We start from the raw sequence: 22397 nt of genomic DNA on the forward strand, positions 1-22397 counted from the left end.
TTTACCATGCTGGGATGCACAAAAAAGTCTCTTAAAGTCCTGGTGAAATGTTGACAGGAAGTCGGCCATTTTGATTTGACGTTTCAATTTTGAGGTAATTTTTTCCATTTTTGGCCATTTCCACTACTTATATTTGAACAAACTTGTCTAGCAATTTCATCCAATTGTCTTCAAATTTGGTACACATCATCATGACCCCATTGCTGATCAAAGGTTATCAAAAGAATTTCTGTAGGTCAAAAGGCGTGGCTGCTAGGGTTCATCAAACTTTGGCGCGCGTTTCAGAGCCCGCCGTTTCACTTCGAACAGCTGTCACGCCCACATACTTCATCATAGATTCTTCATACTTGCTGGACATGATGAGGGCTCCGCCCTGAACATATACATGAACAGAACACATAACAGCAATGTACACATGAACAACTTCAACAGCTAACATATCACCTGCATCAACAGTGGGAGGTCCTGACATTGCCTCTTACCTCAGGGTACTAACGCTGCAAAATGGTAAACAGACCAAGAAACATGACATGAAATACAGTCATGTAGTTATTCATGTTGGCGCAAATGATGTTAAGATGAAGCAGTCAGAAATTACAAAAATTAATATAGAGAGGACTTGTGACCTTGCTAGAAGGTCATGTCAGCATCGATTAATAGTTTCTGGTCCCCTCCCAGGGTGGTGACGAGGTTTTTAGCAGGCTGTTATCGTTAAATAAGTGGCTGGCACAGTTTTGTACACAATACAGTTTTGGTTTTGTCGATAACTGGCTTTTGTTCTGGGGCCAGCGTGATCTGTTGATGCCAAATGGCTTTCACCCTACTAGAGAGGGAGCTGCCATCTTGTCCGCGAATATAGATAGGGCTCTGCAGGGAGAGTAACATACAGCAGGTCACAGAATATGGGATGAATGTGTGTGTGGGATCCACTAGTTTAGCGGGGAATTTAGTGCGGACAATCCAAGGTGCTGAAAGTGTTTTTTTTGGGAGGGAGATTTATCAGATTGAGACTGGGGCCTGCTCCTGTAGACGTGTTCGTAGAATTTACAGGGGTATATGTTTTTCAAATTTAGTACCTATTACTACATTGGATGACACTGGAGTCGAGGATGGCCTGCAGGTTGTTCCTGCTGTATTAAATATTTCATGTCTGACGCCTGCGATCCGTGTGAACTGTGTCAGGCCTAAACCTATTTTTAGATATCTTAGAAATGTTATTTTGGAACCACCCATAAACCCAAATAGTCTAATTGTCAACTCTGCCAAGGTCCTTAGTTTGGGTCTTATAAATGTTAGGTCATTGTCTTCAAAATCTGTGTTGATCAATGATTTAATTGTGGATCAACATTTGGATATGATTGGTTTGTGTGAAACCTGGCTTAAACCTACAGTTGTTCTTCCCCTGAATGAAGCGTGCCCACCGGCATACACAATTAGTCATGTTTCCCATGGTATGAAGCAGGGCGGGGTACTGCTTTTATTTCTAAGTCTAGGTTTATGTTCGTAACTGTTGGGGGTCACAGGTATGGATCGTTTGACCATCTGATTCTCTGCTCTGCCCGTGATGTTACATATTGTTTGGGGCAGAAGTATGGACATCAGTCATGTTATTTTGTCATTGTTTATAAGCCCGTGGCCCATATTCTGAATTCCTGGATGAATTTGGTGAGTTTATTTCTAACTTGTCAACTAATGCTGATAATATCTTGATTATGGGTGATTTTAACATTCATATGAATCGGCCCTCTGATCCCCTCTGTAAAGCATTTATGGAGATCGTAGATGCATTGGGATTTCAGCAGTGTATTCAGGGCTCAACACATATTAGTGGTAATACCCTGGATTTGGTTTTGGTACATGGTGTTGCTGTCATGAACATTGGTATATTGCCCCTTGCATCGGTGGCCTCTGACCATTCACTTATTAAGTTTACATTTACATTACCGCGTTTAGTGGAGCAACAACCTAGCCTATTACTGCGGCGATGCATTAAACCTTCAATTAGGACTGAACTTGAAGCCATGCCTGGTCTTTTAGCTTCAACTTTGCAGAATGCTCAATCAGTGGACAGTCTGGTGGATGGTTTGAATTTGGTACTCAAAACTACACTTGATGAGATTGCTCCTCCTTTATAAAGGCCTTGCCTTCCCAAAGTGCAGTCGCCTTGGTTTAATGGTTACTTGCGGGACCTCAGGCAGAAGGCTAGAGGTCTGGAATGGAAGTGGCGTAGCTCTAAATTAGAGGTGTTCCACTCTGCATGGCATGATGCAGTTGCAGAGTATAAGCATGCACTATGGACTACAAAGCGGCTTACTATTTGGATTTGATCAATAAAAATAAGCACAACTCAAAATTTTTGTTTGATACTGAAGCATTTCTTATCCATGGTCGGTCACCTGTTAGTCCTTCTCCGTTTATAGCTCAAGACTTCTTGGAGTACTTTGAGAAGAAAATAAAAGACATTAGATTGAGCATATCTAAAAATGCTTTGGCTCAATCTCTGCACCCTGCTGTGGAGGTGGGCATTAATAATGAGGTGACACCTCGATTTACAGAATTTGATACTATTTCACTAGACACGCTAGCAAAGCTCGTGACGTCTACAAAAGCACAACCTGCCTATTTGATCCTATTCCAACAAAATTGTTTAAGGACCTGTGGCCCGTTCTTGGGCCGACTATGTTGGAAATTGTTCATCTTTCATTAAGCTCTGGTTCTGTTCCTGGGTGTTTTAAATATGCAGTGATTAAACCATTGCTTAAGAAATCTGGTCTTGACCCTGGTGTATTGAGTAATTACAGGCCGATATCAAATCTGTCATTTGTTCTAAAATTCTGGAAAAAGTGGTCTCACGGCAGCTTGTAGACCATCTTACTGAGAATGATCTTTTTAGCCACTTCAGTCTCCTTTTAGAAAACATCACTCCACAGAGACAGCACTTATCAGAGTGGTGAATGATCTTCTGTGTGCAATGGATTCGGACACCACAATGGTTTTAGTGCTCTTGGATCTTAGTGCTGTATTTGATACTGTGGATCATCGTGTTTTACTTGATAGGCTGGAAAATTACTTTGGGATTACTGGAAGTGTTCTTGCTTGGCTGATGTCATACTTGTCCAGTCATTCTTATGGTGTTGTGTATAATAGCACTACTTCTGGCCTTGGTAAAATTAAATTTGGGGTTCCACAGGGGTCTGTGTTAAGCCCCTTTCACACCGGGGCTGCTCCCAGTTGCTCCCTATTGCGCCATGACGACGCCGAAAAACCGCGCTGTTTGGAGTTAATTGCAGGTTAATTACTGTGTCGGCTTGCGCCCGATGACGTCTCGTTGCACTGCTGAGTTTTGCTGCCAGGTGCTGCCAATTGCTCCCCCTCACTCTAAACTTTAAATAGCCTCATTTTCTGCCTCTCATCCAGTCTGTTTTCGGAACACAGTACACACACCTCACTGCCCTTGGAAGTAGTGAACTGTTTTTGCAGAAACAGATCATGTCATTTTATAGTCCTCATGTAAAAGCTGCACTTCTGCAGCATCTGAATGCCCTGAGAGCAATAGTTGATGCCGTGGCAGAATCAGAGCGCTTGAGAGAAGAAGAGCAACACAGAAGGAGGCAAAAAAAAAAAAAACTGCAGCAGCCTCCAGCGGGATAAAAGTTCCAAAACAATACAGTCCAGCGGGACAAAAATCTGACAAAAATCAATAACGGTGTACTACACGCACAATCCAATGTTTATATACAGCTGAACAATGCAGCAATGTGCAATCACGAAATGGCTCCGAGTAGCGCGGTCTTTCGAGGATGTGGCTTCGAGTCACGCCGGGTAACGCCTCTTTGCCCCCGCTTGCGCTGGAACCACTTCCTTTCTGCGTCGAGCAGAGGACACCAAAAAAATTAAACAGGTTTAATTTTTCGGCGCCCGACTTGCTTCCTCCTTTGCGCCGAGCTGCATCGTCTCAGCACCGAGTTGCTTCCACGCGGCGTCGCACGGCGCAACTGGGAGCAACCGGGAGCAGCCCCGGTGTGAAATGGGCTTTAGGCCCCTTGTGTTATGTGGGCTGCCTGAAGAGGAGGTACTGCTGGCCAACGCCAGAGGGCGCCCTGCCTGTAGTCGGGTTTCAGGCACCAGAGGGCGCAGTCACCACCCAGGAGCCAGGACTACCAGCTGTCAGAAATCATCTCATCACCATCCCATCCCATATAAGACTGGAGGAGACACCACATCTCTGCTGAGATATCAGTTTACCACTCAGGTAAAACTCTCAGCCGTGTCTGTGCTGAACGCACGTATCATTGTTTTTTGAAAACCTTTGCAGGAGTACCAGTTATCTTCAGTCAGCTGGGAGCTGGGTTTTGGACGTAGAAGAGTGACGGACTTCACTCCTCTTTCCAAACCAGAGAAGTAACAGTTGGTCTCTGCACGTTTCTGTGTTTTTGTGTCGGAGGTGGAGATTCTCCCACAAAAGGAACTGAACTGAATTGCTGATTGTTCTGCTGGGTGTGCACACACCCACCATTAACCTGTCTTCTGTTCCTGCCAGCAGTACCAGATCTGACAGCTGAAGTAGAGGCCACCTGGGGACTCGGGACTTGGTGGCTTCGGTTTGCTGCAGGTCTTCGTTGGCGGCAGAACCTTGTGGGCCCCGGCTCTTCTCTGGATAGGCATCTCCTACCCTCGGACATGCCCACACGTCACCTGTTGATTTTTGTAATTGACTGTCTAAAAATAGTATTCGACCTGTTGTGCACATTTGCCACAATAAATTGTATTTATTTGACTACCCATTGACCGTTCATTTGCGCCCCCTGTTGTGGGTCCGTGTCATTACACTTCCCTGACACCTTGCTTTTCTCACTTTATATAGCGCCCCTTGGGCATATTCTGCGGCATTACGGGATTGCCTTTCATTGTTATGCTGATGATACTCAATTGTACATGCCGGTAACTGCTGGTAATCTTGCCCATATAAAAGCCTTGGAAAATTGCCTTATATTTGTGAGAAGTTGGTTGTCTAGTAATTTCCTACTCTTGAATTCTGATAAGACTGAAATGATGGTTCTTGGTCCAGCCAGACATCGGCATTATTTTGACCAGTTGGCGCTTAATTTTGGTTCGTGTGTTGTGCATCATACGGACAAAGTGAGGAATCTTGGAGTACTTTTCGATCCTACATTGTCTTTTGGCCCCCACATTAGAGACATTACGAGGACTGCCTTCTTTCATCTGCAAAATGTGGTGAGGATTCGTCCCATGCTGTCTATAACTGATGCTGAGACTTTGATACATGCTTTTATTTCTTCCAGACTGGATTATTGTAATGCCTTATTTTCTGGCCTGCCGCAGTCTAGCATTCGAGGACTTCAATTGGTACAGAATGCTGCTGCCAGACTTTTGACACAAAGTAGAAGGTTTGACCACATTACTCCCATTATGGCATCCCATCATTGGCTACCGGTTTCTGCCAGATCGGATTTTAAAGTTTTATTGTTGGTTTATAAAATTGTTCATGGACTGGCACCTTCCTACCTGGCGGACTTGGTTAAGCCCTACGTACCTGCGAGGCTCTTGCGTTCGCAGGGTGCAGGGCTTCTGTGTGTTCCGAAGATGAACAAGACGTCTGTGGGGTATAGAGCCTTCTCCTACTGTGGTCCGACTCTTTGGAATGATCTACCTGCTGTTATTCGGCAGTCTGACACGGTGGAGACTTTTAAATCAAGACTGCAGACCCACTTTTTTAGACTGTCTTATCATTAATTTAATCTGTTTGTGTTTGCTTTGTAATTTCTTTTTATTCTACTGTGTTTTATCTTTTTATTGTGCTTTTCTTGCTTTTAATTTTGATTTTCGATTAATTTGTGTTGTTGTGAATTGTGTGAAGCGCCTTGGGGCGACTTTGTCGTGAGTTGGCACTATATAAATTAATAAATTGAATTGAAATTGAATTGAAATTGAGGAGACTTCAGCAGGTTCTGTGTTGTGTTCTTCTGGTCAATCCAAACCTTACATTAACTGTCATTTAGTTTCTATATAAAAATTATCTTTTACTTTTAGCTGAGGAGCTCAATCTCAACTCCCTCAAATTCTTGGTTTAAATTATAACTAAGTCTCTGGTTATTTGGTCTTGACCACAACACTGTTTCATTACATTTTAATCTACTTTATAATTAACCCTCCCAACAGAGATGACTAACACAGTTCCACTTGAGTATTAGTTTAACTGTACTTGATCCCAAATACCATCAATACCCCTGACAGATGATGACGGAAACTAAACACCACTATATGACTACAGATATACGAGGTCTGTTAGAAAACTATCCAACCTTTTTATTTTTTGCAAAAACCTGATGGATTTGAATCACGTGTGCTTGCATGAGCCAATCTTGAACCTTCGTGCGCATGCGTGATTTTTTTCACACCTGTCGATTGCATCATTTGCTGGTAAGCAGCCTTTGTGTGAGGACATGTGCAGTGATCTCATCAGATTTTCATTGCAAGGAAAATGGCGGAATGACTGGAGCAGCGCTACTGCATCAAATTTTGCCAGAAACTGGGCGACAGCCAGTTGGAAACCATTCGGAAGATTCAGACGGCTTTCGGTGACGATGCTATGGGCATCACACAGATTAAGGAGCGGTACAACCGGTTTAAAGACGTCTGCACAACGGTGGAGAACGAGCCACGCTGCTGTCGGCCATCAACACGCTGAAATGACCAGATCATTTCCAAAGTGAACACTGTGGTGATGTGGGACCGTCGTGTGACTAGCCGAGAAATTGCGGAAGAGGTGGACATCAGCACTTTTTCGGCACATTCCACTGTGACAGACATGTATTTTTCATGTATTTACAATTATACTATGTACCTACATTGAACTTACGGAATAAAATCATTTTATTCTCCAAATCATCGGGGCACTGGTGATGCCAAACACAAACCAACTGTACCGGCTCTTGTGAGTATTTCTAGTCAGATATTTCCTTGACAGTCCTTCCATTCGTAGAAAGGCTTGTCCTAGGCCAATCTTGGAGAAACGCCGACCATGTGTCAAAGATGCAAAAATGTCATCTATCCTTGATCATGTATATCGATCATCATGTATTACACAGTTTACTGTCAGTTTAAAATCACCACAGACACCTACTTTGTCTCACTTGTCTTTTTGACTAAAGGTAGGATGACCTGCCCACTTTGGACCAAATTCCTTCATCCACCAGATGTTGGAGCTTGGCTTCCCCTTGAGGAAGTAAGGTACACAGAACAGGGTGTACCTTGTCAAACCTTAGCTAAGCATTAACACTTTTGTGTATATATGTTTATTTGAAATGGGACAATGCATATTAATGAACATAGATACATGTACAGTAGTGTTCAGAAAAATAGTAGCGCTATGTGACTAAAAAGATTAATCCAGGTTTTGGGTATATTTCTTTTTGTTACATGGGAAACAAGGTATCAGTAGATTCAGTAGATTCTCATAAATCCAACAAGACCACGCATTCATGATATGCACACTCTTAAGGCTATGAAATTGTCGTATTAGTAAAAAAAGTAGAAAAGGGGGTGTTCATAATAATAGTAGCATCTGCTGTTGACGCTACAAACTCAAAACTATTATGTTCAAACTGCTTTTTTTTAGCAATCCTGTGAATCACTAAACTAGTATTTAGTTGTATAACCACAGTTTTTCATGATTTCTTCACATCTGCGAGGCATTAATTTTGTTGGTTTGGAACCAAGATTTTGCTTGTTTACTAGTGTGCTTGGGGTCATTGTCTTGTTGAAACACCCATTTCAAGGGCATGTCCTCTTCAGGATAAGGCAACATGACCTCAAGTATTTTGACATATCCAAACTGATCCATGATACCTGGTATGTGATATATAGGCCCAACACCATAGTAGGAGAAACATGCCCATATCATGATGCTTGCACCACCATGCTTCACTGTCTTCACTGTGAACTGTGGCTTGAATTCAGAGTTTGGGGATCATCTCACAAACTGTCTGTGGCCCTTGGACCCAAAAATAACAATTTTACTCTCATCAGTCCACAAAATATTTCTCCATTTCTCTTTAGACCAGTTGATGTGTTCTTTGGCAAACTGTAACCTCTTCTGCACATGTCTTTTATTTAACATAGGAGCTTTGCGGGGGATTCTTGCAAATAAATTAGCTTCACACAGGCATCTTCTAACTGTCACAGCACTTACAGGTAACTCCAGACTCTTTGATTATCCTGGAGCTGATCAATGGGTGAACCTTTGCCATTCTGGTTATTCTTCTATCCATTTTGATGGTTGTTTTCCATTTTCTTCCACGCGTCTCTGGTTTTTTTTGTCCATTTTAAAGCACTGGAGATCATTGTAGATGAACAGCCTAGAATTTTTTGCACCTGCGTGTAAGTTTTCCCCTCTCCAATCAACTTTTTTTTTAACTTTTTCTGAACAATGTCTTGAACGTCCCATTTTCCTCAGGCTTTCAAAGAGAAAAGCATGTTCAACAGGTGCTGACTTCATCCTTAAATAGGGGACACCTGATTCACAGCTGTTTGTTCCACAAAACTGACGAACTCACTGACTGAATGCCACACTACTATTATTGTGAACACCCCCTTTTCTACTTTTTTGTACTAATAGCCCAATTTCATAGCCTTAAGAGTGTGCATATCAGGAATGCTTGGTCTTGTTGGGTTTGTGAGAATATATTGAATCTACTGGTACCTTGTTTCCCATGTAACAATAAGAAATATACTCAAAACCTGGATTAATCTTTTTAGTCACATAGCACTACTGTTATTCTGAACACTACTGTAAATATGCCGGATTATAGCAAGATGCTAATTTCCATCCATAGTCCCAATACAGATCATACAGATCCATACTGAGACTGAGGTGACACTTTTCTATTTTTCTGTCAATATGCATATCCATTATCTCTCACCAGTTGAGTTGGACTGGCACGCCTCAATATTTCAGTGCATCCAATTCAAGGTTGTGCCTCTATCTCTCATACTGGACCTTTACTTTCAGTTTTTCAATGAATTATTCTGATCCATCAGCCAAATGAGTTCACTGTCAAAAACCAGTAAATAAAATCGTTAGCTCTTGTGCACTCTAAAGCCTCAGTCACATCAAGAAAAACTGTGGTTGGAGAATGCTGCACAACCCCAAATTATCATGACCATGTGAAATAACCTTGCTACCATGTTGTAACCATGAAAGTGGGCCTCAAAGAGGGCGACCTGGTCTGTATCTGCTTGCAGTCAGTTGTGCAGTCAGACGGCGATAAAACAGCCATGAGATGGAGTCTGACATTGAATTGTCTGCTATCGGTGTGCATGTGAACCGGGCCAAGTTAACAATTACATGCAATCTGTATGAAATAATATGGTGAATGTCTGAGACAAACAGATGAACAATGCAAGTTTTGCCTTTTGTTGCAGTGCCTATACAGCCCTGCACTAGTCTGGCAGGTGGTCCAGGATGTACCCTGCCTCTCTCCCTATAACTGCTTGAATATACTTGATGGAGATTTTATGAGTTGTTACCATTTATTTAATTAATCACTGCCTGCTTACATGATATTCAATGTAATCAAAAGTAGTCTGAGTTAAGTTTCTGCTTCTTGTGAAATGAACTGTATCAACTATCTGTTATCTGTGTGACGTGGGAGTGAAACCAGCCACAAGACTGAAAGAATATGTGTCTTAGCTGACTTGTTAAAGGATTCTACATTTATTATTGTCTGAATTATATTCTTTTATACTTCATTTACTCATTCAATCATAATAATTATGTACCCATTCATATATGCTGCATTTAAGCTAAATGATTGCTCAGCCACAGTGATGAACTAAAGGTTGTTTCAGGACTCTGTTGACATCGAAACTTAACTGCTTACTCCCTTCGTGAAAGAAACGAGCATGTTTCACAGGAAACCGTAACTCACAAGCAACCGTTCACCCCTCCCTTCCCCAAACACAATGTACCCTAATGCTACGTTGTAGTGTTTATGATTTTTTTTCTTTTCCAATAAAAGAGCAAGCGCCGGGGGGGCGGCGGAGAGGAGCAGGAGAAGCAAGGTTGGTCTTAGGTTTGTACGCTCTCTCCGAAGCTTCTCCCCTTTGCGCAAAGCTCACAAAAGAGATCTCTGTCTAATGTTGTCTCTTTTTATGTGATTGTGCTTTGAGAAACTGTGTTTTGCAGGATACGATCTCAGGCACAGTTTAAGTGCCAGGTCCAGTTAGGGCAACGGACCTGACAGTAACGCAACTCCCAGCGTGCTGTTCATGCGCTCCAGCTTCCTCATCAGGTCAGCACAGTACTGCATGGTCTGGTCTTGGTACTGCAGGAACTCGGACATGCTGTGGTCTGATCACGCACACACACACCACTGACACAAGCTATAGGTTAAATAGCGCTTTGATCGATTTACAGTTGTGATGCACTAGTGATTACCAATTCTCTGGTAGATGTCCTGAGCTTGGTGTCGGACGTCAGCGAGGTCTTTGACGATGGCGCTGTGGCTGTCCTGCACCTCCGAGCTGTGGATCTGTAGATGCTCACTCACATTTTCTGCAAGAGAAGGCACAGAAGACACCCATCCTTATATTTCCTGGAACGAGTCCGGGTCTGTGTTGATTTAACAGCTGATTGACCCTCTACCCACCTACACTCCTCAGGAATGTTCCCAGACAAGACCGGATACACAATCCCTCCACAGTGTGTTCTGTATCTACAGGGAACTAGACGGACTCCACAAACTGACAGAGGGAGGTTTCCTAAGATACTCAATTGGCTCCTGGCACAAACCAGAACTTCTACTTTGAGTTCTTTCTGGGATGTTGGAACTCAATCGGCCTTGAAGATTGGGTCCAACCACCAGACAAAGACACCTCATTTTGGTTAATGAGAGTTAATAGGCTCCTGGACGACTGGGAGCTTCACAGTCTTGTCTGTGACTGAAACAACTTCCACGATTTGGGTCAAGTCAAATATGGGAGGATGTGCTGGTACCGCGTGTCAGTGGCCAGTTCCACACTATGGAACTAGAGCCTCAACAATTTGCATTTTTGGGGGCTGGTAAGATACAGACTTGAGTTAAGAAAATTATAATTGTGATACAGATATATAAAAATGGTTTATTTCTCAGTAACTCTTACAAAATATAAGTGAAAAATGCTAAACATATTAAATATATACAGACATACAGCCATCTGGGAATGTATTATACCATCCTGTGTTCCTGATATGGAGCAAAATACATATTGCTGCCCTCATTTGGATTGGTAGTTGCCATGCTGCATCGCTCATATTTGCATAAAACTGACTTCTCAGCTATTTTGGCCCCACCTAGCTGGCGGCTTGGCAACCAATTGTCTCTTGTTGCTGTAAAACACCCACTCTTACTGACAATGAACGGAAGCTGGTTGTTTTGCCCGTCTCTTGTAGCTAACGTCACCAAGGGGTGAAGGGGTCGCAGCCATGCTTGACAGCATTGCAATGCCACTGGATTACCCTCTACTGGACAAACGACACAGTGACACCATTTCCAACAGCCAGTGTTTCTGTACATTGTTTATTCTGTAAAATAGAAAATTTTATATTGGCAAAAATAACATCAATATTGATATTTTTACAAAAGGCTCATCAGCCAACCCATATATTGGCTGAGCTCTACATAACCATCTTGGGTTTGCTGACAAAACCACCAGTGCTATTGCCCAACAGGGTGCCGATGGAAATTGGGCTACTGCTGGGCGTAGACGACGGAGAAGAGGAGGAAAACGTTGCCACAAACAGCGGGAGATGACGAAAACTAGAAGGGTGGAAATGAGAGTGGGGACTTTGAATGTTGGTAGTATGACTGGTAAAGGGAAAGAGCTGGCTGATATGATGGAGAGGAGAAAGGTAGACATATTGTGTGTGCAAGAGACCAAGTGGAAGGGAAGTAAGAGCAGGAGCATCGGCGGTGGGTACAAGTTGTACTATGGTGAGGACAGGAAGAGAAATGGTGTTGGGGTCATTTTAAAGGAAGAGTATGTTAAAAGTGTGTTGGAGGTTAAGCGAGTGTCTGACAGGGTGATGAGTGTGAAGTTGGAAATTGAAGGGGTGATGATGAATATCATCAGTGCATATGCCCCACAGGTAGGTTGTGAGATGAAGGAGAAAGAAGATTTCTGGAGTGTATTCGATGAGGTGGTGGAGAGTGTGCCCAAGCATGAAAGAGTGGTGATAGGAGCAGACTTCAATGGGCATGTTGGTGAAGGGAACAGAGGTGATGAGGAAGTAATGGGTAGATATGGTATCAAGGATAGGAATGGGGAAGGACAGATGGTAGTTGATTTTGCAAAAAGGATGGAAATGGCTGTGGTGAATACCTACTTTAAGAAAAGGCAGGAGCACAGGGTAACATATAAGAGTGGAGGAAGGTGCACACAGGTGGACTACATTCTTTATAGGAGATGAAAGCTAAAAGAAATCAGAGACTGTAAGGTGGTAGCAGGAGAGAGTGTCACTAGACAGCATAGGATGGTTGTTTGTAGGATGACTTTAGAGGTAAAGAAGAAGAAGAGAGTGAGAGCTCAACAAAGGATCAGATGGTGGAAGCTGAAGGAGGAAGACTGTTGTGTGAAATTTAGCGAGCAGGTGAGAGAAGCACTGGTTGGAGGGGAAGCAATTTTGGACAACTGGAAAAGTACTGCAGATGTGGTGAGGGAGACAGCTAGGACAGTACTGGGTATGACATCTGGACAGTGAAAGGAAGACAAGGAGACTTGGTGGTGGAATGAAGAGGTCCAGGAAAGCATAAGGAGAAAGAGGTTGGCGAAAAAGTTTTGGGATAGTCGGAGAGATGAAGAAAGTAGACAGGAGTACAAGGAGATGCGGCGTAAGGCGAAAAGAGAAGTGGCAAAAGCAAAGGAAAAGGCTGGATGATGTGGTGAGAGTACGAGGGCTGTTAATAAAGTATAGGTCCTTTTTATTTTTTTCAAAAACTATATGGATTTCATTCATATGTTTTTACATCAGACATGCTTGAACCCTCGTGCGCATGCGTGAGTTTTTCCACGCCTGTTGGTGACGTCATTCGCCTGTGAGCACTCCTTGTGGGAGGAGTCGTCCAGCCCCTCGTCAGAATTCCTTTGTCTGAGAAGTTGCTGAGAGACTGGCGCTTTGTTTGATCAAAATTTTTTCTAAACCTGTGAGACACATCGAAGTGGACACGGTTCGAAAAATTAAGCTGGTTTTCGGTAAAAATTTTAACGGCTGATGAGAGATTTTGAGGTGATACTGTTGCTTTAAGGACTTCCCACGGAGTGAGACGTCGTGCAGCGCTCTCAGGTGCCGTCGTCAGCCTGTTTCAAGCTGAAAACCTCCACATTTCAGTCTCTATTGATCCAGGACGTCGTGAGAGAACAGAGAAGTTTCAGAAGAAGTCGGTTTCTGTTGGGAAAGTGTAGGTACACGGACCCACAACAGGGGGCGCAAATGAACGGACAATGGATGAGGTCAAATAACAACACTTTACTGTTGTGAATGGGCACAACAAATACAATCAGATTACAACAATAGACAAAAGCCAAATCACAAAAGGTGTCGTGTGGGCAGGCTCGAAGATAGGAGACGTCTGTCCAAAGCAGAACCGGAACCACACGATTTCCTCCGCCACCAGACCCCGGGAATACTGGAGCCGCCAAGTCCTGAACTCCCAGGTGGCCACTGCCTTCGCGTGTCGGACCTGGTACTGCTGGCGAGGAACAAAAGAACAATTAAATGTGGGTGCGTCTGCACCCAGGAATCCGCACGGCAGGAAAACTACCTCCACCACTCGTTGGAAAAGGAGTCAGCTAAACAACTCACAAAAGTCACAAAAGATCACTGTTAACCAGTCAGCTGAGCACGTTACCTTCCAGGTAGAACGATATCTCGGCAAAGAGGTGGAGGCGTCGTCCTGCTGATATTCCCCTGCTGATCAGATGATGGGTAACAGCTGTTGCAGGTGATGCGTGACAGCTGTCACCCTGGCTGCTCCTGTGAGGCGACTGCACCCTCTCGTGCCTGAAGCCCGCACTTCAGGCAGGGCGCCCTCTGGTGGTGGGCCAGCAGTACCTCCTCTTCTGGCGGCCCACACAACAGGACCCCCCCCCCTCAACGGGCGCCTCCTGGCGCCCGACCAGGCTTGTCCGTGTGGCGGCGGTAGAAATCGGCCAGGAGGGCCGGGTCCAGGATGAAGCTCCTCTTCACCCAGGAGCGTTCTTCGGGGCCATACCCCTCCCAGTCCACCAAATACTGGAAGCCCCGGCCCATCCTACGGACATCCAAAAGCCAGCGTACAGTCCAAGCCGGCTCGCCATCGATGATCCGGGCAGGAGGCGGTGCCGGACCCGGAGTACAGAGGGGTGAGGTGTGATGTGGTTTTATTCGGGACACATGAAACACAGGATGGATCCGCAGTGAGGCCGGAAGCTGAAGCCTCACCGCGGCTGGACTGATGACCTTAAGGATCTTAAATGGGCCGATGTAACGGTCCTGTAGCTTGGGGGAGTCCACCTTGAGGGGAATGTCCTTTGTGGATAACCACACCTCCTGCCCTGGCCGATACGCAGGGGCCGGGGCCCGCCGATGGTCTGCATGGGCTTTTGCCCTCGTCCGGGCCTTTAGCAAAGCAGAACGGGCGGCACGCCACACCCGACGGCACTTCCGTAGGTGGGCCTGGACCGAGGGCACACCGACCTCTCCCTCAACCACCGGAAACAACGGGGGCTGATACCCCAGACATACCTCAAAAGGGGAGAGGCCGGTGGCTGAAGACACCTGGCTGTTATGAGCATACTCGATCCAGGCCAAATGGGTACTCCAGGCCGCCGGGTGCGCGGCAGTCACGCAGCGCAAAGCCTGTTCCACCTCCTGGTTTACCCGTTCTGCTTGCCCGTTGGTCTGAGGGTGGTACCCGGACGAGAGACTCACCGTGGCCCCCAGTTCCCGGCAGAAGCTCCTCCAGACTTGCGAGGAGAACTGGGGACCGCGATCGGAGACGATGTCTGTTGGAATCCCATGCAGCCGGACGACGTGGTGGACCAGGAGGTCCGCTGTTTCCTGGGCTGTTGGGAGCTTCGGGAGGGCCACGAAGTGGGCCGCCTTGGAGAACCGGTCCACTATCGTGAGGATGGTGGTGTTGGGACGGCGGGAGGCCCGTGACAAAATCCAGGCCGATGTGGAACCAGGGGCGATGAGGCACAGGCAGCGGCTGGAGTAGGCCTGGTGCCCTGCGATGGTCAGCCTTGCCCTTGGCGCAGGTGGTGCAGGCCTGGATATAATCCCGGACGTCGGCCTCTAGGGACGCCCACCAGAAGCGCTGCCGGACAACTGCCACGGTTCTTCGCACCCCTGGATGACAGGAGAGCTTGGAGCCGTGACAGAAGTCCAGGACTGCAGCCCTAGCTTCTGGTGGGACGTATAGTTTGTTCTTCGGCCCAGTTCTGGGGTCCGGGCTTCGTGCCAGGGCCTCCCGGATGGTTCTCTCTACGTCCCAGGTGAGGGTGGCCACGATAGTGGACTCCGGGATGATGGGTTCCGGTGGATCCGACAACTCCACTTTGACTTCATCTTCATGTACCCGGGACAAGGCATCCGATCTCTGGTTCTTGGTCCCGGGACGGTAGGTGATCCGGAAGTCAAAACGGCCGAAGAACAGTGACCAGCGGGCTTGCCTGGGATTCAGCCGCTTGGCGGTCCTGATATACTCCAGGTTCCGGTGGTCAGTGAAAACCGTGAATGGCACGGACGTTCCCTCCAACAGATGTCTCCACTCCTCAAGAGCCTCTTTCACCGCAAGGCGTTCTCGATTGCCGACGTCATAGTTCCGTTCGGCCGGGGTCAACCTGCGGGAAAAATAGGCACACGGGTGAAGGACCTTATCGGTCTTCCCGCTCTGGGAAAGCACAGCTCCTATCCCTGAGTCCGAGGCGTCCACTTCAACCACTAACTGGCGACTAGGATCGGGCTGCACCAGAACGGGTGCAGACGAGAAGCGCCATTTCAACTCCTTGAACGCGGCATCGCAACGATCCGACCAGGTGAAGGGGACTTTTGGTGAGGTCAGGGCTGTCAGGGGGCTAACTACCTGACTGTAGCCCTTAATGAACCTCCTGTAGAAATTTGCAAAGCCGAGGAACTGTTGCAGCTTCCTACGGCTAGTGGGTTGGGGCCAGTCTCTCACCGCCGCAACCTTGGCCGGATCAGGAGCGACGGAGTTGGGGGAGATGATAAACCCCAGGAAGGACAAAGATGTGCGGTGAAACTCACACTTCTCGCCCTTCACAAACAGCCGGTTCTCCAACAACCGCTGCAGGACCTGACGTACATGCCGGACATGAGTCTCAGGATCCGGAGAAAAGATGAGTATATCGTCTAGATACACGAAGACGAATCGGTGCAGGAAATCCCGCAAGACATCATTAACTAATGCTTGGAACTTCGCGGGGGCGTTTGTGAGGCAGAACGGCATGACCAGGTACTCAAAGTGACCTAAGGGGGTGTTAAATGCCGTCTTCCACTCGTCTCCCTTCCGGATCCGAACCAGGTGATACGCATTTCTAAGATCTAGCTTAGTGAATATTTGGGCTCCATGCAGGGGCGTGAACACTGAATCCAACAGGGGCAATGTGTATCGATTACGAACCGTGATTTCGTTCAGTCCCCTATAATCAATGCATGGACGAAGTCCGCCGTCTTTTTTACCCACAAAAAAGAAACCTGCACCCATCGGGGAGGTGGAATTCCGGATCAACCCGGCGGCTAAAGAGTCCCGGATGTAGGTCTCCATTGATTCGCGCTCAGGCCGTGAGAGGTTGTACAGCCTGCTGGACGGAAACTCAACGCCTGGAACCAAATCAATGGCACAATCGTACGGACGGTGGGGGGGAAGGGTGAGCGCCAGATCCTTACTGAACACATCTACAAGGTTGTGGTACTCCACCAGCACCGTCCCTAGATTGGGTGGGACTCTGACCTCCTCCTTAGCCTGGGAACCGGGAGGAACCGAGGAACCTAAACATACCCGATGGCAGGTCTCGCTCCACTGAACCACTACCCCGGATGGCCAATCGATCCGGGGACTGTGTTTTAACATCCAGGGGAACCCTAGTATCATGCGGGAGGTAGCAGGAGCCACAAAAAACTCGATCTCCTCCCGGTGATTTCCTGACACCACCAGAGTTACTGGTGGTGTCTTATGTGTGATTAGAGGGAGTAGGGAGCCATCTAGTGCCCGCACCTGCACAGGCGAGGTAAGCGCCACTAGAGGGAGCCCTACCTCCCTGGCCCATCTGCTGTCTAACAGATTCCCTTCAGAGCCCGTGTCCACCAGTGCTGGGGCCTTCAGGGTTAAATCCTCATAAAGGATTGTCACTGGGAGTCGTGTGGCAATATGGGTATGTCTCACGTGAATGTTTTGGCCCACCCCTAACCCAGTGTCTAGGGGCGGGCGTTGGTGTTTTAACCGCTCGGGGCAGTCCCTCACTTGATGCTCTATTGAGCCACAAACAAAGCACGCTCCGCGGACCAGCCTCCTCTGTCTATCTGGTGCCCTAAATGTGGCCCTGCTCGTGTCCATAGCTTCGTCAGCAGGGGGAGCTGTCACCACACGGAGCATAGAGGCCGTGGAGCGTGGGGAGGGCGGAACTCGGTCGGAACTGGAAGTGAGAGGGACGGCGCGTGCCCGGCCACGCCCTTCGTCTCGTTCCCGACGGCGTTCTTCTAACTGATTGTCTAATCGTATAACGAGATCAATAAGCCCGTCCAAATCCCGCGGTTCGTCCTTGGCCACCAGGTGCTCCTTCAGAACTAACGACAGTCCGTTTACGAAGGCGGCGCAGAGGGCAGTGCTATTCCAGCCGGACCTCGCAGCCGCGATGCGGAAGTCGACTGCATAAGCAGCTGCGCTCCGGCGCCCCTGTCTCATTGAGAGCAGCACGGTTGAAGCGGTCTCTCCTCTATTTGGGTGATCGAACACAGTTCTGAACTCCCTCACAAACCCATCATATATCAGAAGGAGCCGTGAATTTTGCTCCCAGAGCGCTGTAGCCCAAGCGCGTGCCTTGCCGCGAAGCAGATTAATCACATAAGCTATCTTACTAGCGTCAGTCGCATACATAACGGGACGTTGTGCGAAGACGAGTGAACACTGCATAAGAAAGTCCGTGCATGTCTCCACACTACCCCCGTACAGCTCTGGAGGGCTTATGTATGCTTCAGGGGAAGGTGGGAGGGGTCGTTGAACGACCTGTGGAACGTCACTGTTGCGCACAGGATCGACAGGAGGGGGAGCCGCAGCAGCGCCCTGAGGATGCGCTTCCACCTGCGCGGCGAGAGCCTCCACCCTGCAGGTTAAGGAGGACGTTCTGCTCGGTCATCTGATCCAGCCGAGCCGTAAAAACGGTGAGGATTCGCTGCAACTCACCGATCATTCCTCCTGCAGACGCCTGTGCGCCCTGCTCTTCCATTGGCCGTTCAACAGCCGGTTGACGCCCCTTGGGGTCCATGACGTTGGCCGAGATATCCTGTTGGGAAAGTGTAGGTACACAGACCCACAACAGGGGGCGCAAATGAACGGACAATGGATGAGGTCAAATAACAACACTTTACTGTTGTGAATGGGCACAACAAATACAATCAGATTACAACAATAGACAAAAGCCAAATCACAAAAGGTGTCGTGTGGGCAGGCTCGAAGATAGGAGACGTCTGTCCAAAGCAGAACCGGAACCACACGATTTCCTCCGCCACCAGACCCCGGGAATACTGGAGCCGCCAAGTCCCTGAACTCCCAGGTGGCCACTGCCTTCGCGTGTCGGACCTGGTACTGCTGGCGAGGAACAAAAGAACAATTAAATGTGGGTGCGTCTGCACCCAGGAATCCGCACGGCAGGAAAACTACCTCCACCACTCGTTGGAAAAGGAGTCAGCTAAACAACTCACAAAAGTCACAAAAGATCACTGTTAACCAGTCAGCTGAGCACGTTACCTTACAGGTAGAACGATATCTCCGCAAAGAGGTGGAGGCGTCGTCCTGCTGATATTCCCCTGCTGATCAGATGATGGGTAACAGCTGTTGCAGGTGATGCATGACAGCTGTCACCCTGGCTGCTCCTGTGAGGTGACTGCGCCCTCTCGTGCCTGAAGCCCGCACTTCAGGCAGGGCGCCCTCTGGTGGTGGGCCAGCAGTACCTCCTCTTCTGGCGGCCCACACAACAGGTTTCAGCATTTTATCCGGATATTCCACTGTTAAAGGACATTTTTTTAATGAAAGACGTGCGGACGGGTCCACGCGTCGGGACGCAGCCAGCGCGGTGCGGTGGCACAGGAAAAACACCTCCGTGTTGATAACCATTTGTAAAATCCAGGCGGCTTTTGATGGCTTTCAGTGGAGTGAGTATATGAGAAATTGTTTAACAGCTAGACATGTTCCAACTTGTCCTTAAGGCTTCCAACGGAGGTGTTTTTCCTGTGGCGGAGCGTCGCGGCGGCTGCGAGCCGACGCTGCAATCCGCCCGCATGTCTTTCATTAAAAAAATCTCCTTTAACAGTGGAATATCCGGATAAAATGCTGAAACCAACTTCTTCTGAAACTTCTCTGTTCTTTCACGACGTCCTGGATCAATAGAGCCTGAAATGTGAAGGTTTTCAGCTTGAAACAGGCTGATGACGGTGCCTGAGAGCGCTGCACGACATCTCGCTCCGTGGGAAGTCCTTAAAGCGACAGTATCACCTCAAAATCTCTCATCAGCCGTTAAAATTTTCACCGAAAACCAGCTTAATTTTTCGAACCGTGTCCACTTCGATGTGCCTCACAGGTTTAGAAAAAATTTTGATCAAACAAAGCGCCAGTCTCTCAGCAACTTCTCAGACAAAGGAATTCCGACGAGGGGCTGGACGACTCCTCCCACAAGGAGTGCTCACAGGCGAATGACGTCACCGACAGGCGTGGAAAAACTCACGCATGTGCACAAGGGTTCAAGCATGTCTGACGTAAAAATATATGAATGAAATCCATATAGTTTTTGAAAAAAATAAAAAGGACCTATACTTTATTGACAGACCTCGTAAATCAGGAAGTACAAGAGATTAGCAAGGAAGAAGTGAGGGCTGCTATGAAGAGGATGAAGAGTGGAAAGGCAGTTGGTCCAGATGACATTCCAGTGGAGGCATGGAAATGTCTAGGAGAGATGGCAGTAGAGTTTCTAACCAGATTGTTTAATAAAATCTTGGAAAGTGAGAGGATGCCTGAGGAGTGGAGACGAAGTGTGCTGGTTCCTATTTTCAAGAACAAGGGTGATGTGCAGAGCTGCAGTAACTACAGAGGCATAAAGCTGATCAGCCACAGTATGAAGTTATGGGAAAGAGTAGTAGAAGCTAGGCTTAGAAAACAGGTGAAGATCTGTGAGCAGCAATATGGTTTCATGCCGAGAAAGAGCACTTAAGATGCAATGTTTGCTCTGAGAATACTGTTGGAAAAGTACAGAGAAGGACAGAAAGAGTTACATTGTGTGTTTGTGGACTTAGAAAAAGCTTATGATAGGGTGCCAAGAGAAGAGTTGTGGCATTGTATGAGGAAGTCTGGAGTGGCAGAGAAGTATGTTAGGGTAGTGCAGGACATGTACAAGAATAGTGTGACAGCGGTGAGATGCGCAGTCGGAATGACAGACTCATTCAAGGTGGAGGTGGGATTACACCAAGGATCAGCTCTGAGTCCTTTCTTGTTTGCAGTGGTGATGGACAGGTTGACAGATGAGATCAGACAGGTGTCCCCATGGACTATGATGTTTGCAGATGACATTGTGATCTGTAGTGAGAGTAGAGAGCAAGTTGAGTCTAGTCTGGAGAAGTGGAGATATGCTTTGGAGAGAAGGGGAATGAAAGTCAGTAGAAGCAAGACTGAGTCCATGTGTGTGAATGAGAGGGAGCCCAGTGGAATAGTGCAGTTACAAGGAGTAGAAGTGGTGAAAGTAGATGAGTTTAAATATTTGGGGTCAACTGTTCAAAGTAATGGAGAGTGTGGTAGAGAGGTGAAGAAGCGAGTGCAGGCAGGGTGGAGTGGGTGTAGAAAGGTGGCAGGAGTGATTTGTGACCGAAGAATATCAGCAAGAGTGAAGGGGAAAGTTTACAAAACAGTAGTGAGACCAGCTATGTTGTATGGTTTAGAGACAGTGGCACTAACAAAAACACAGGAGGCAGAGCTGAAGATGTTGAGATTCTCTTTGGGAGTGACAAGAATGGACAAGATTAGGAATGAACATATCAGAGGGACAGCTCAGGTGGGATAGTTTGGAGACAAAGTCAGAGAGGCGAGATTGAGATGGTTTGGACATGTGCAGAGGAGGGACCCAGGGTATATAGGGAGAAGGATGCTGAGGATGGAGCCACCAGGCAGGAGGAGAAGAGGGAGACCAAAGAGGAGGTTCATGGATGTGCTGAGAGAGGACATGCAGGTGGTTGGTGTGACAGAGGAAGATACAGAGGACAGGGTGAGATGGAAACGATTGATCTGCTGTGGCGACCCCTAACGGGAACAGCATAAAGACAAAGAAGAAGAAGGTCTGCTGACAAAAGCTTGAGCTCGCCATCAACCTCTCGTTCCACATTTCCCCTCATTTGTGATTAAGACCACAAGCTGCTTAAATTACTTCACTTGAGGAGCCAACCTACTTCAGATTTAAAGAGGGGCACCACCAGTTTCCAGGAGACTACCACAAAGTGATCCTCATCCAAAGTGCTTCACTGAACTGTGCACCTGCGGGTTTGTTGTGAGAACCAACAGAACCAGATCATATATATATAAAGTTTGAGGAATGCCCTGAAGATCACAACAACAGACATGCCATCACTCGCCGGATCCTGTCCATACCTGGTGGAGTCCTGAGAACATTTTACTCCTCATCATCATCATCATCATCATCATCATCATCATCATCATCACAGAAGGACCAAATAGTTTCTAACAAGGAACCAGACACCCCACAATGATGATAAGAAAGTTCTCACCCATTTTCTTTGTGATGTCCTGAATGAGCTCTCCTACCAGCTGCTGTCCAGAGGCAATGAGGGCCTTCTCCTGGCCCAGGTGCTCCAAATTGGCCTTCAGTGAACTATCCATGAGCTTCCTCAAACAGTTTTCCCTGCTGGGTCTGCAGGGCACTGTGCCCCGCAAGCAGCTTGTCCACGGAGTCTGCATTTATGTTGTATGGCTGGGGGGCCTGGCTGCCTTTTTGTTTCTGTCTTTTGTTTTTCCTTCCAGGTGGCTTGCATTTGGGACTGAGTGGCTGTGTAGCTGAGTTTATCAGGACCTCACCCTGATCACCTGCGGCTCGTCAGGACTCACAGCTGTGATGCATCTACA

General features: G+C 47.2%; 1 protein-coding gene across 1 annotated transcript; it reads right to left on the reverse strand.

Moving 5' to 3' along the window:
* Positions 1–262: 262 nt before the first annotated feature.
* On the reverse strand, positions 263–22154 carry LOC117521214 (protein brambleberry-like). Its single transcript, XM_034182556.1, has 5 exons — positions 22043–22154; positions 10460–10576; positions 10259–10372; positions 493–497; positions 263–373 (listed from the first exon to the last, which is right to left on the reverse strand). Exons 1-5 carry the CDS (start codon positions 22152–22154, stop codon positions 263–265), a joined length of 459 nt encoding a protein of 152 aa, XP_034038447.1.
* Between the last annotated feature and the right edge of the window lie 243 nt (positions 22155–22397).

This window comes from Thalassophryne amazonica, chromosome 12 (genome assembly GCF_902500255.1).
Source record: "Thalassophryne amazonica chromosome 12, fThaAma1.1, whole genome shotgun sequence".
NCBI classification, from domain to species: Eukaryota; Metazoa; Chordata; class Actinopteri; order Batrachoidiformes; family Batrachoididae; genus Thalassophryne; species Thalassophryne amazonica.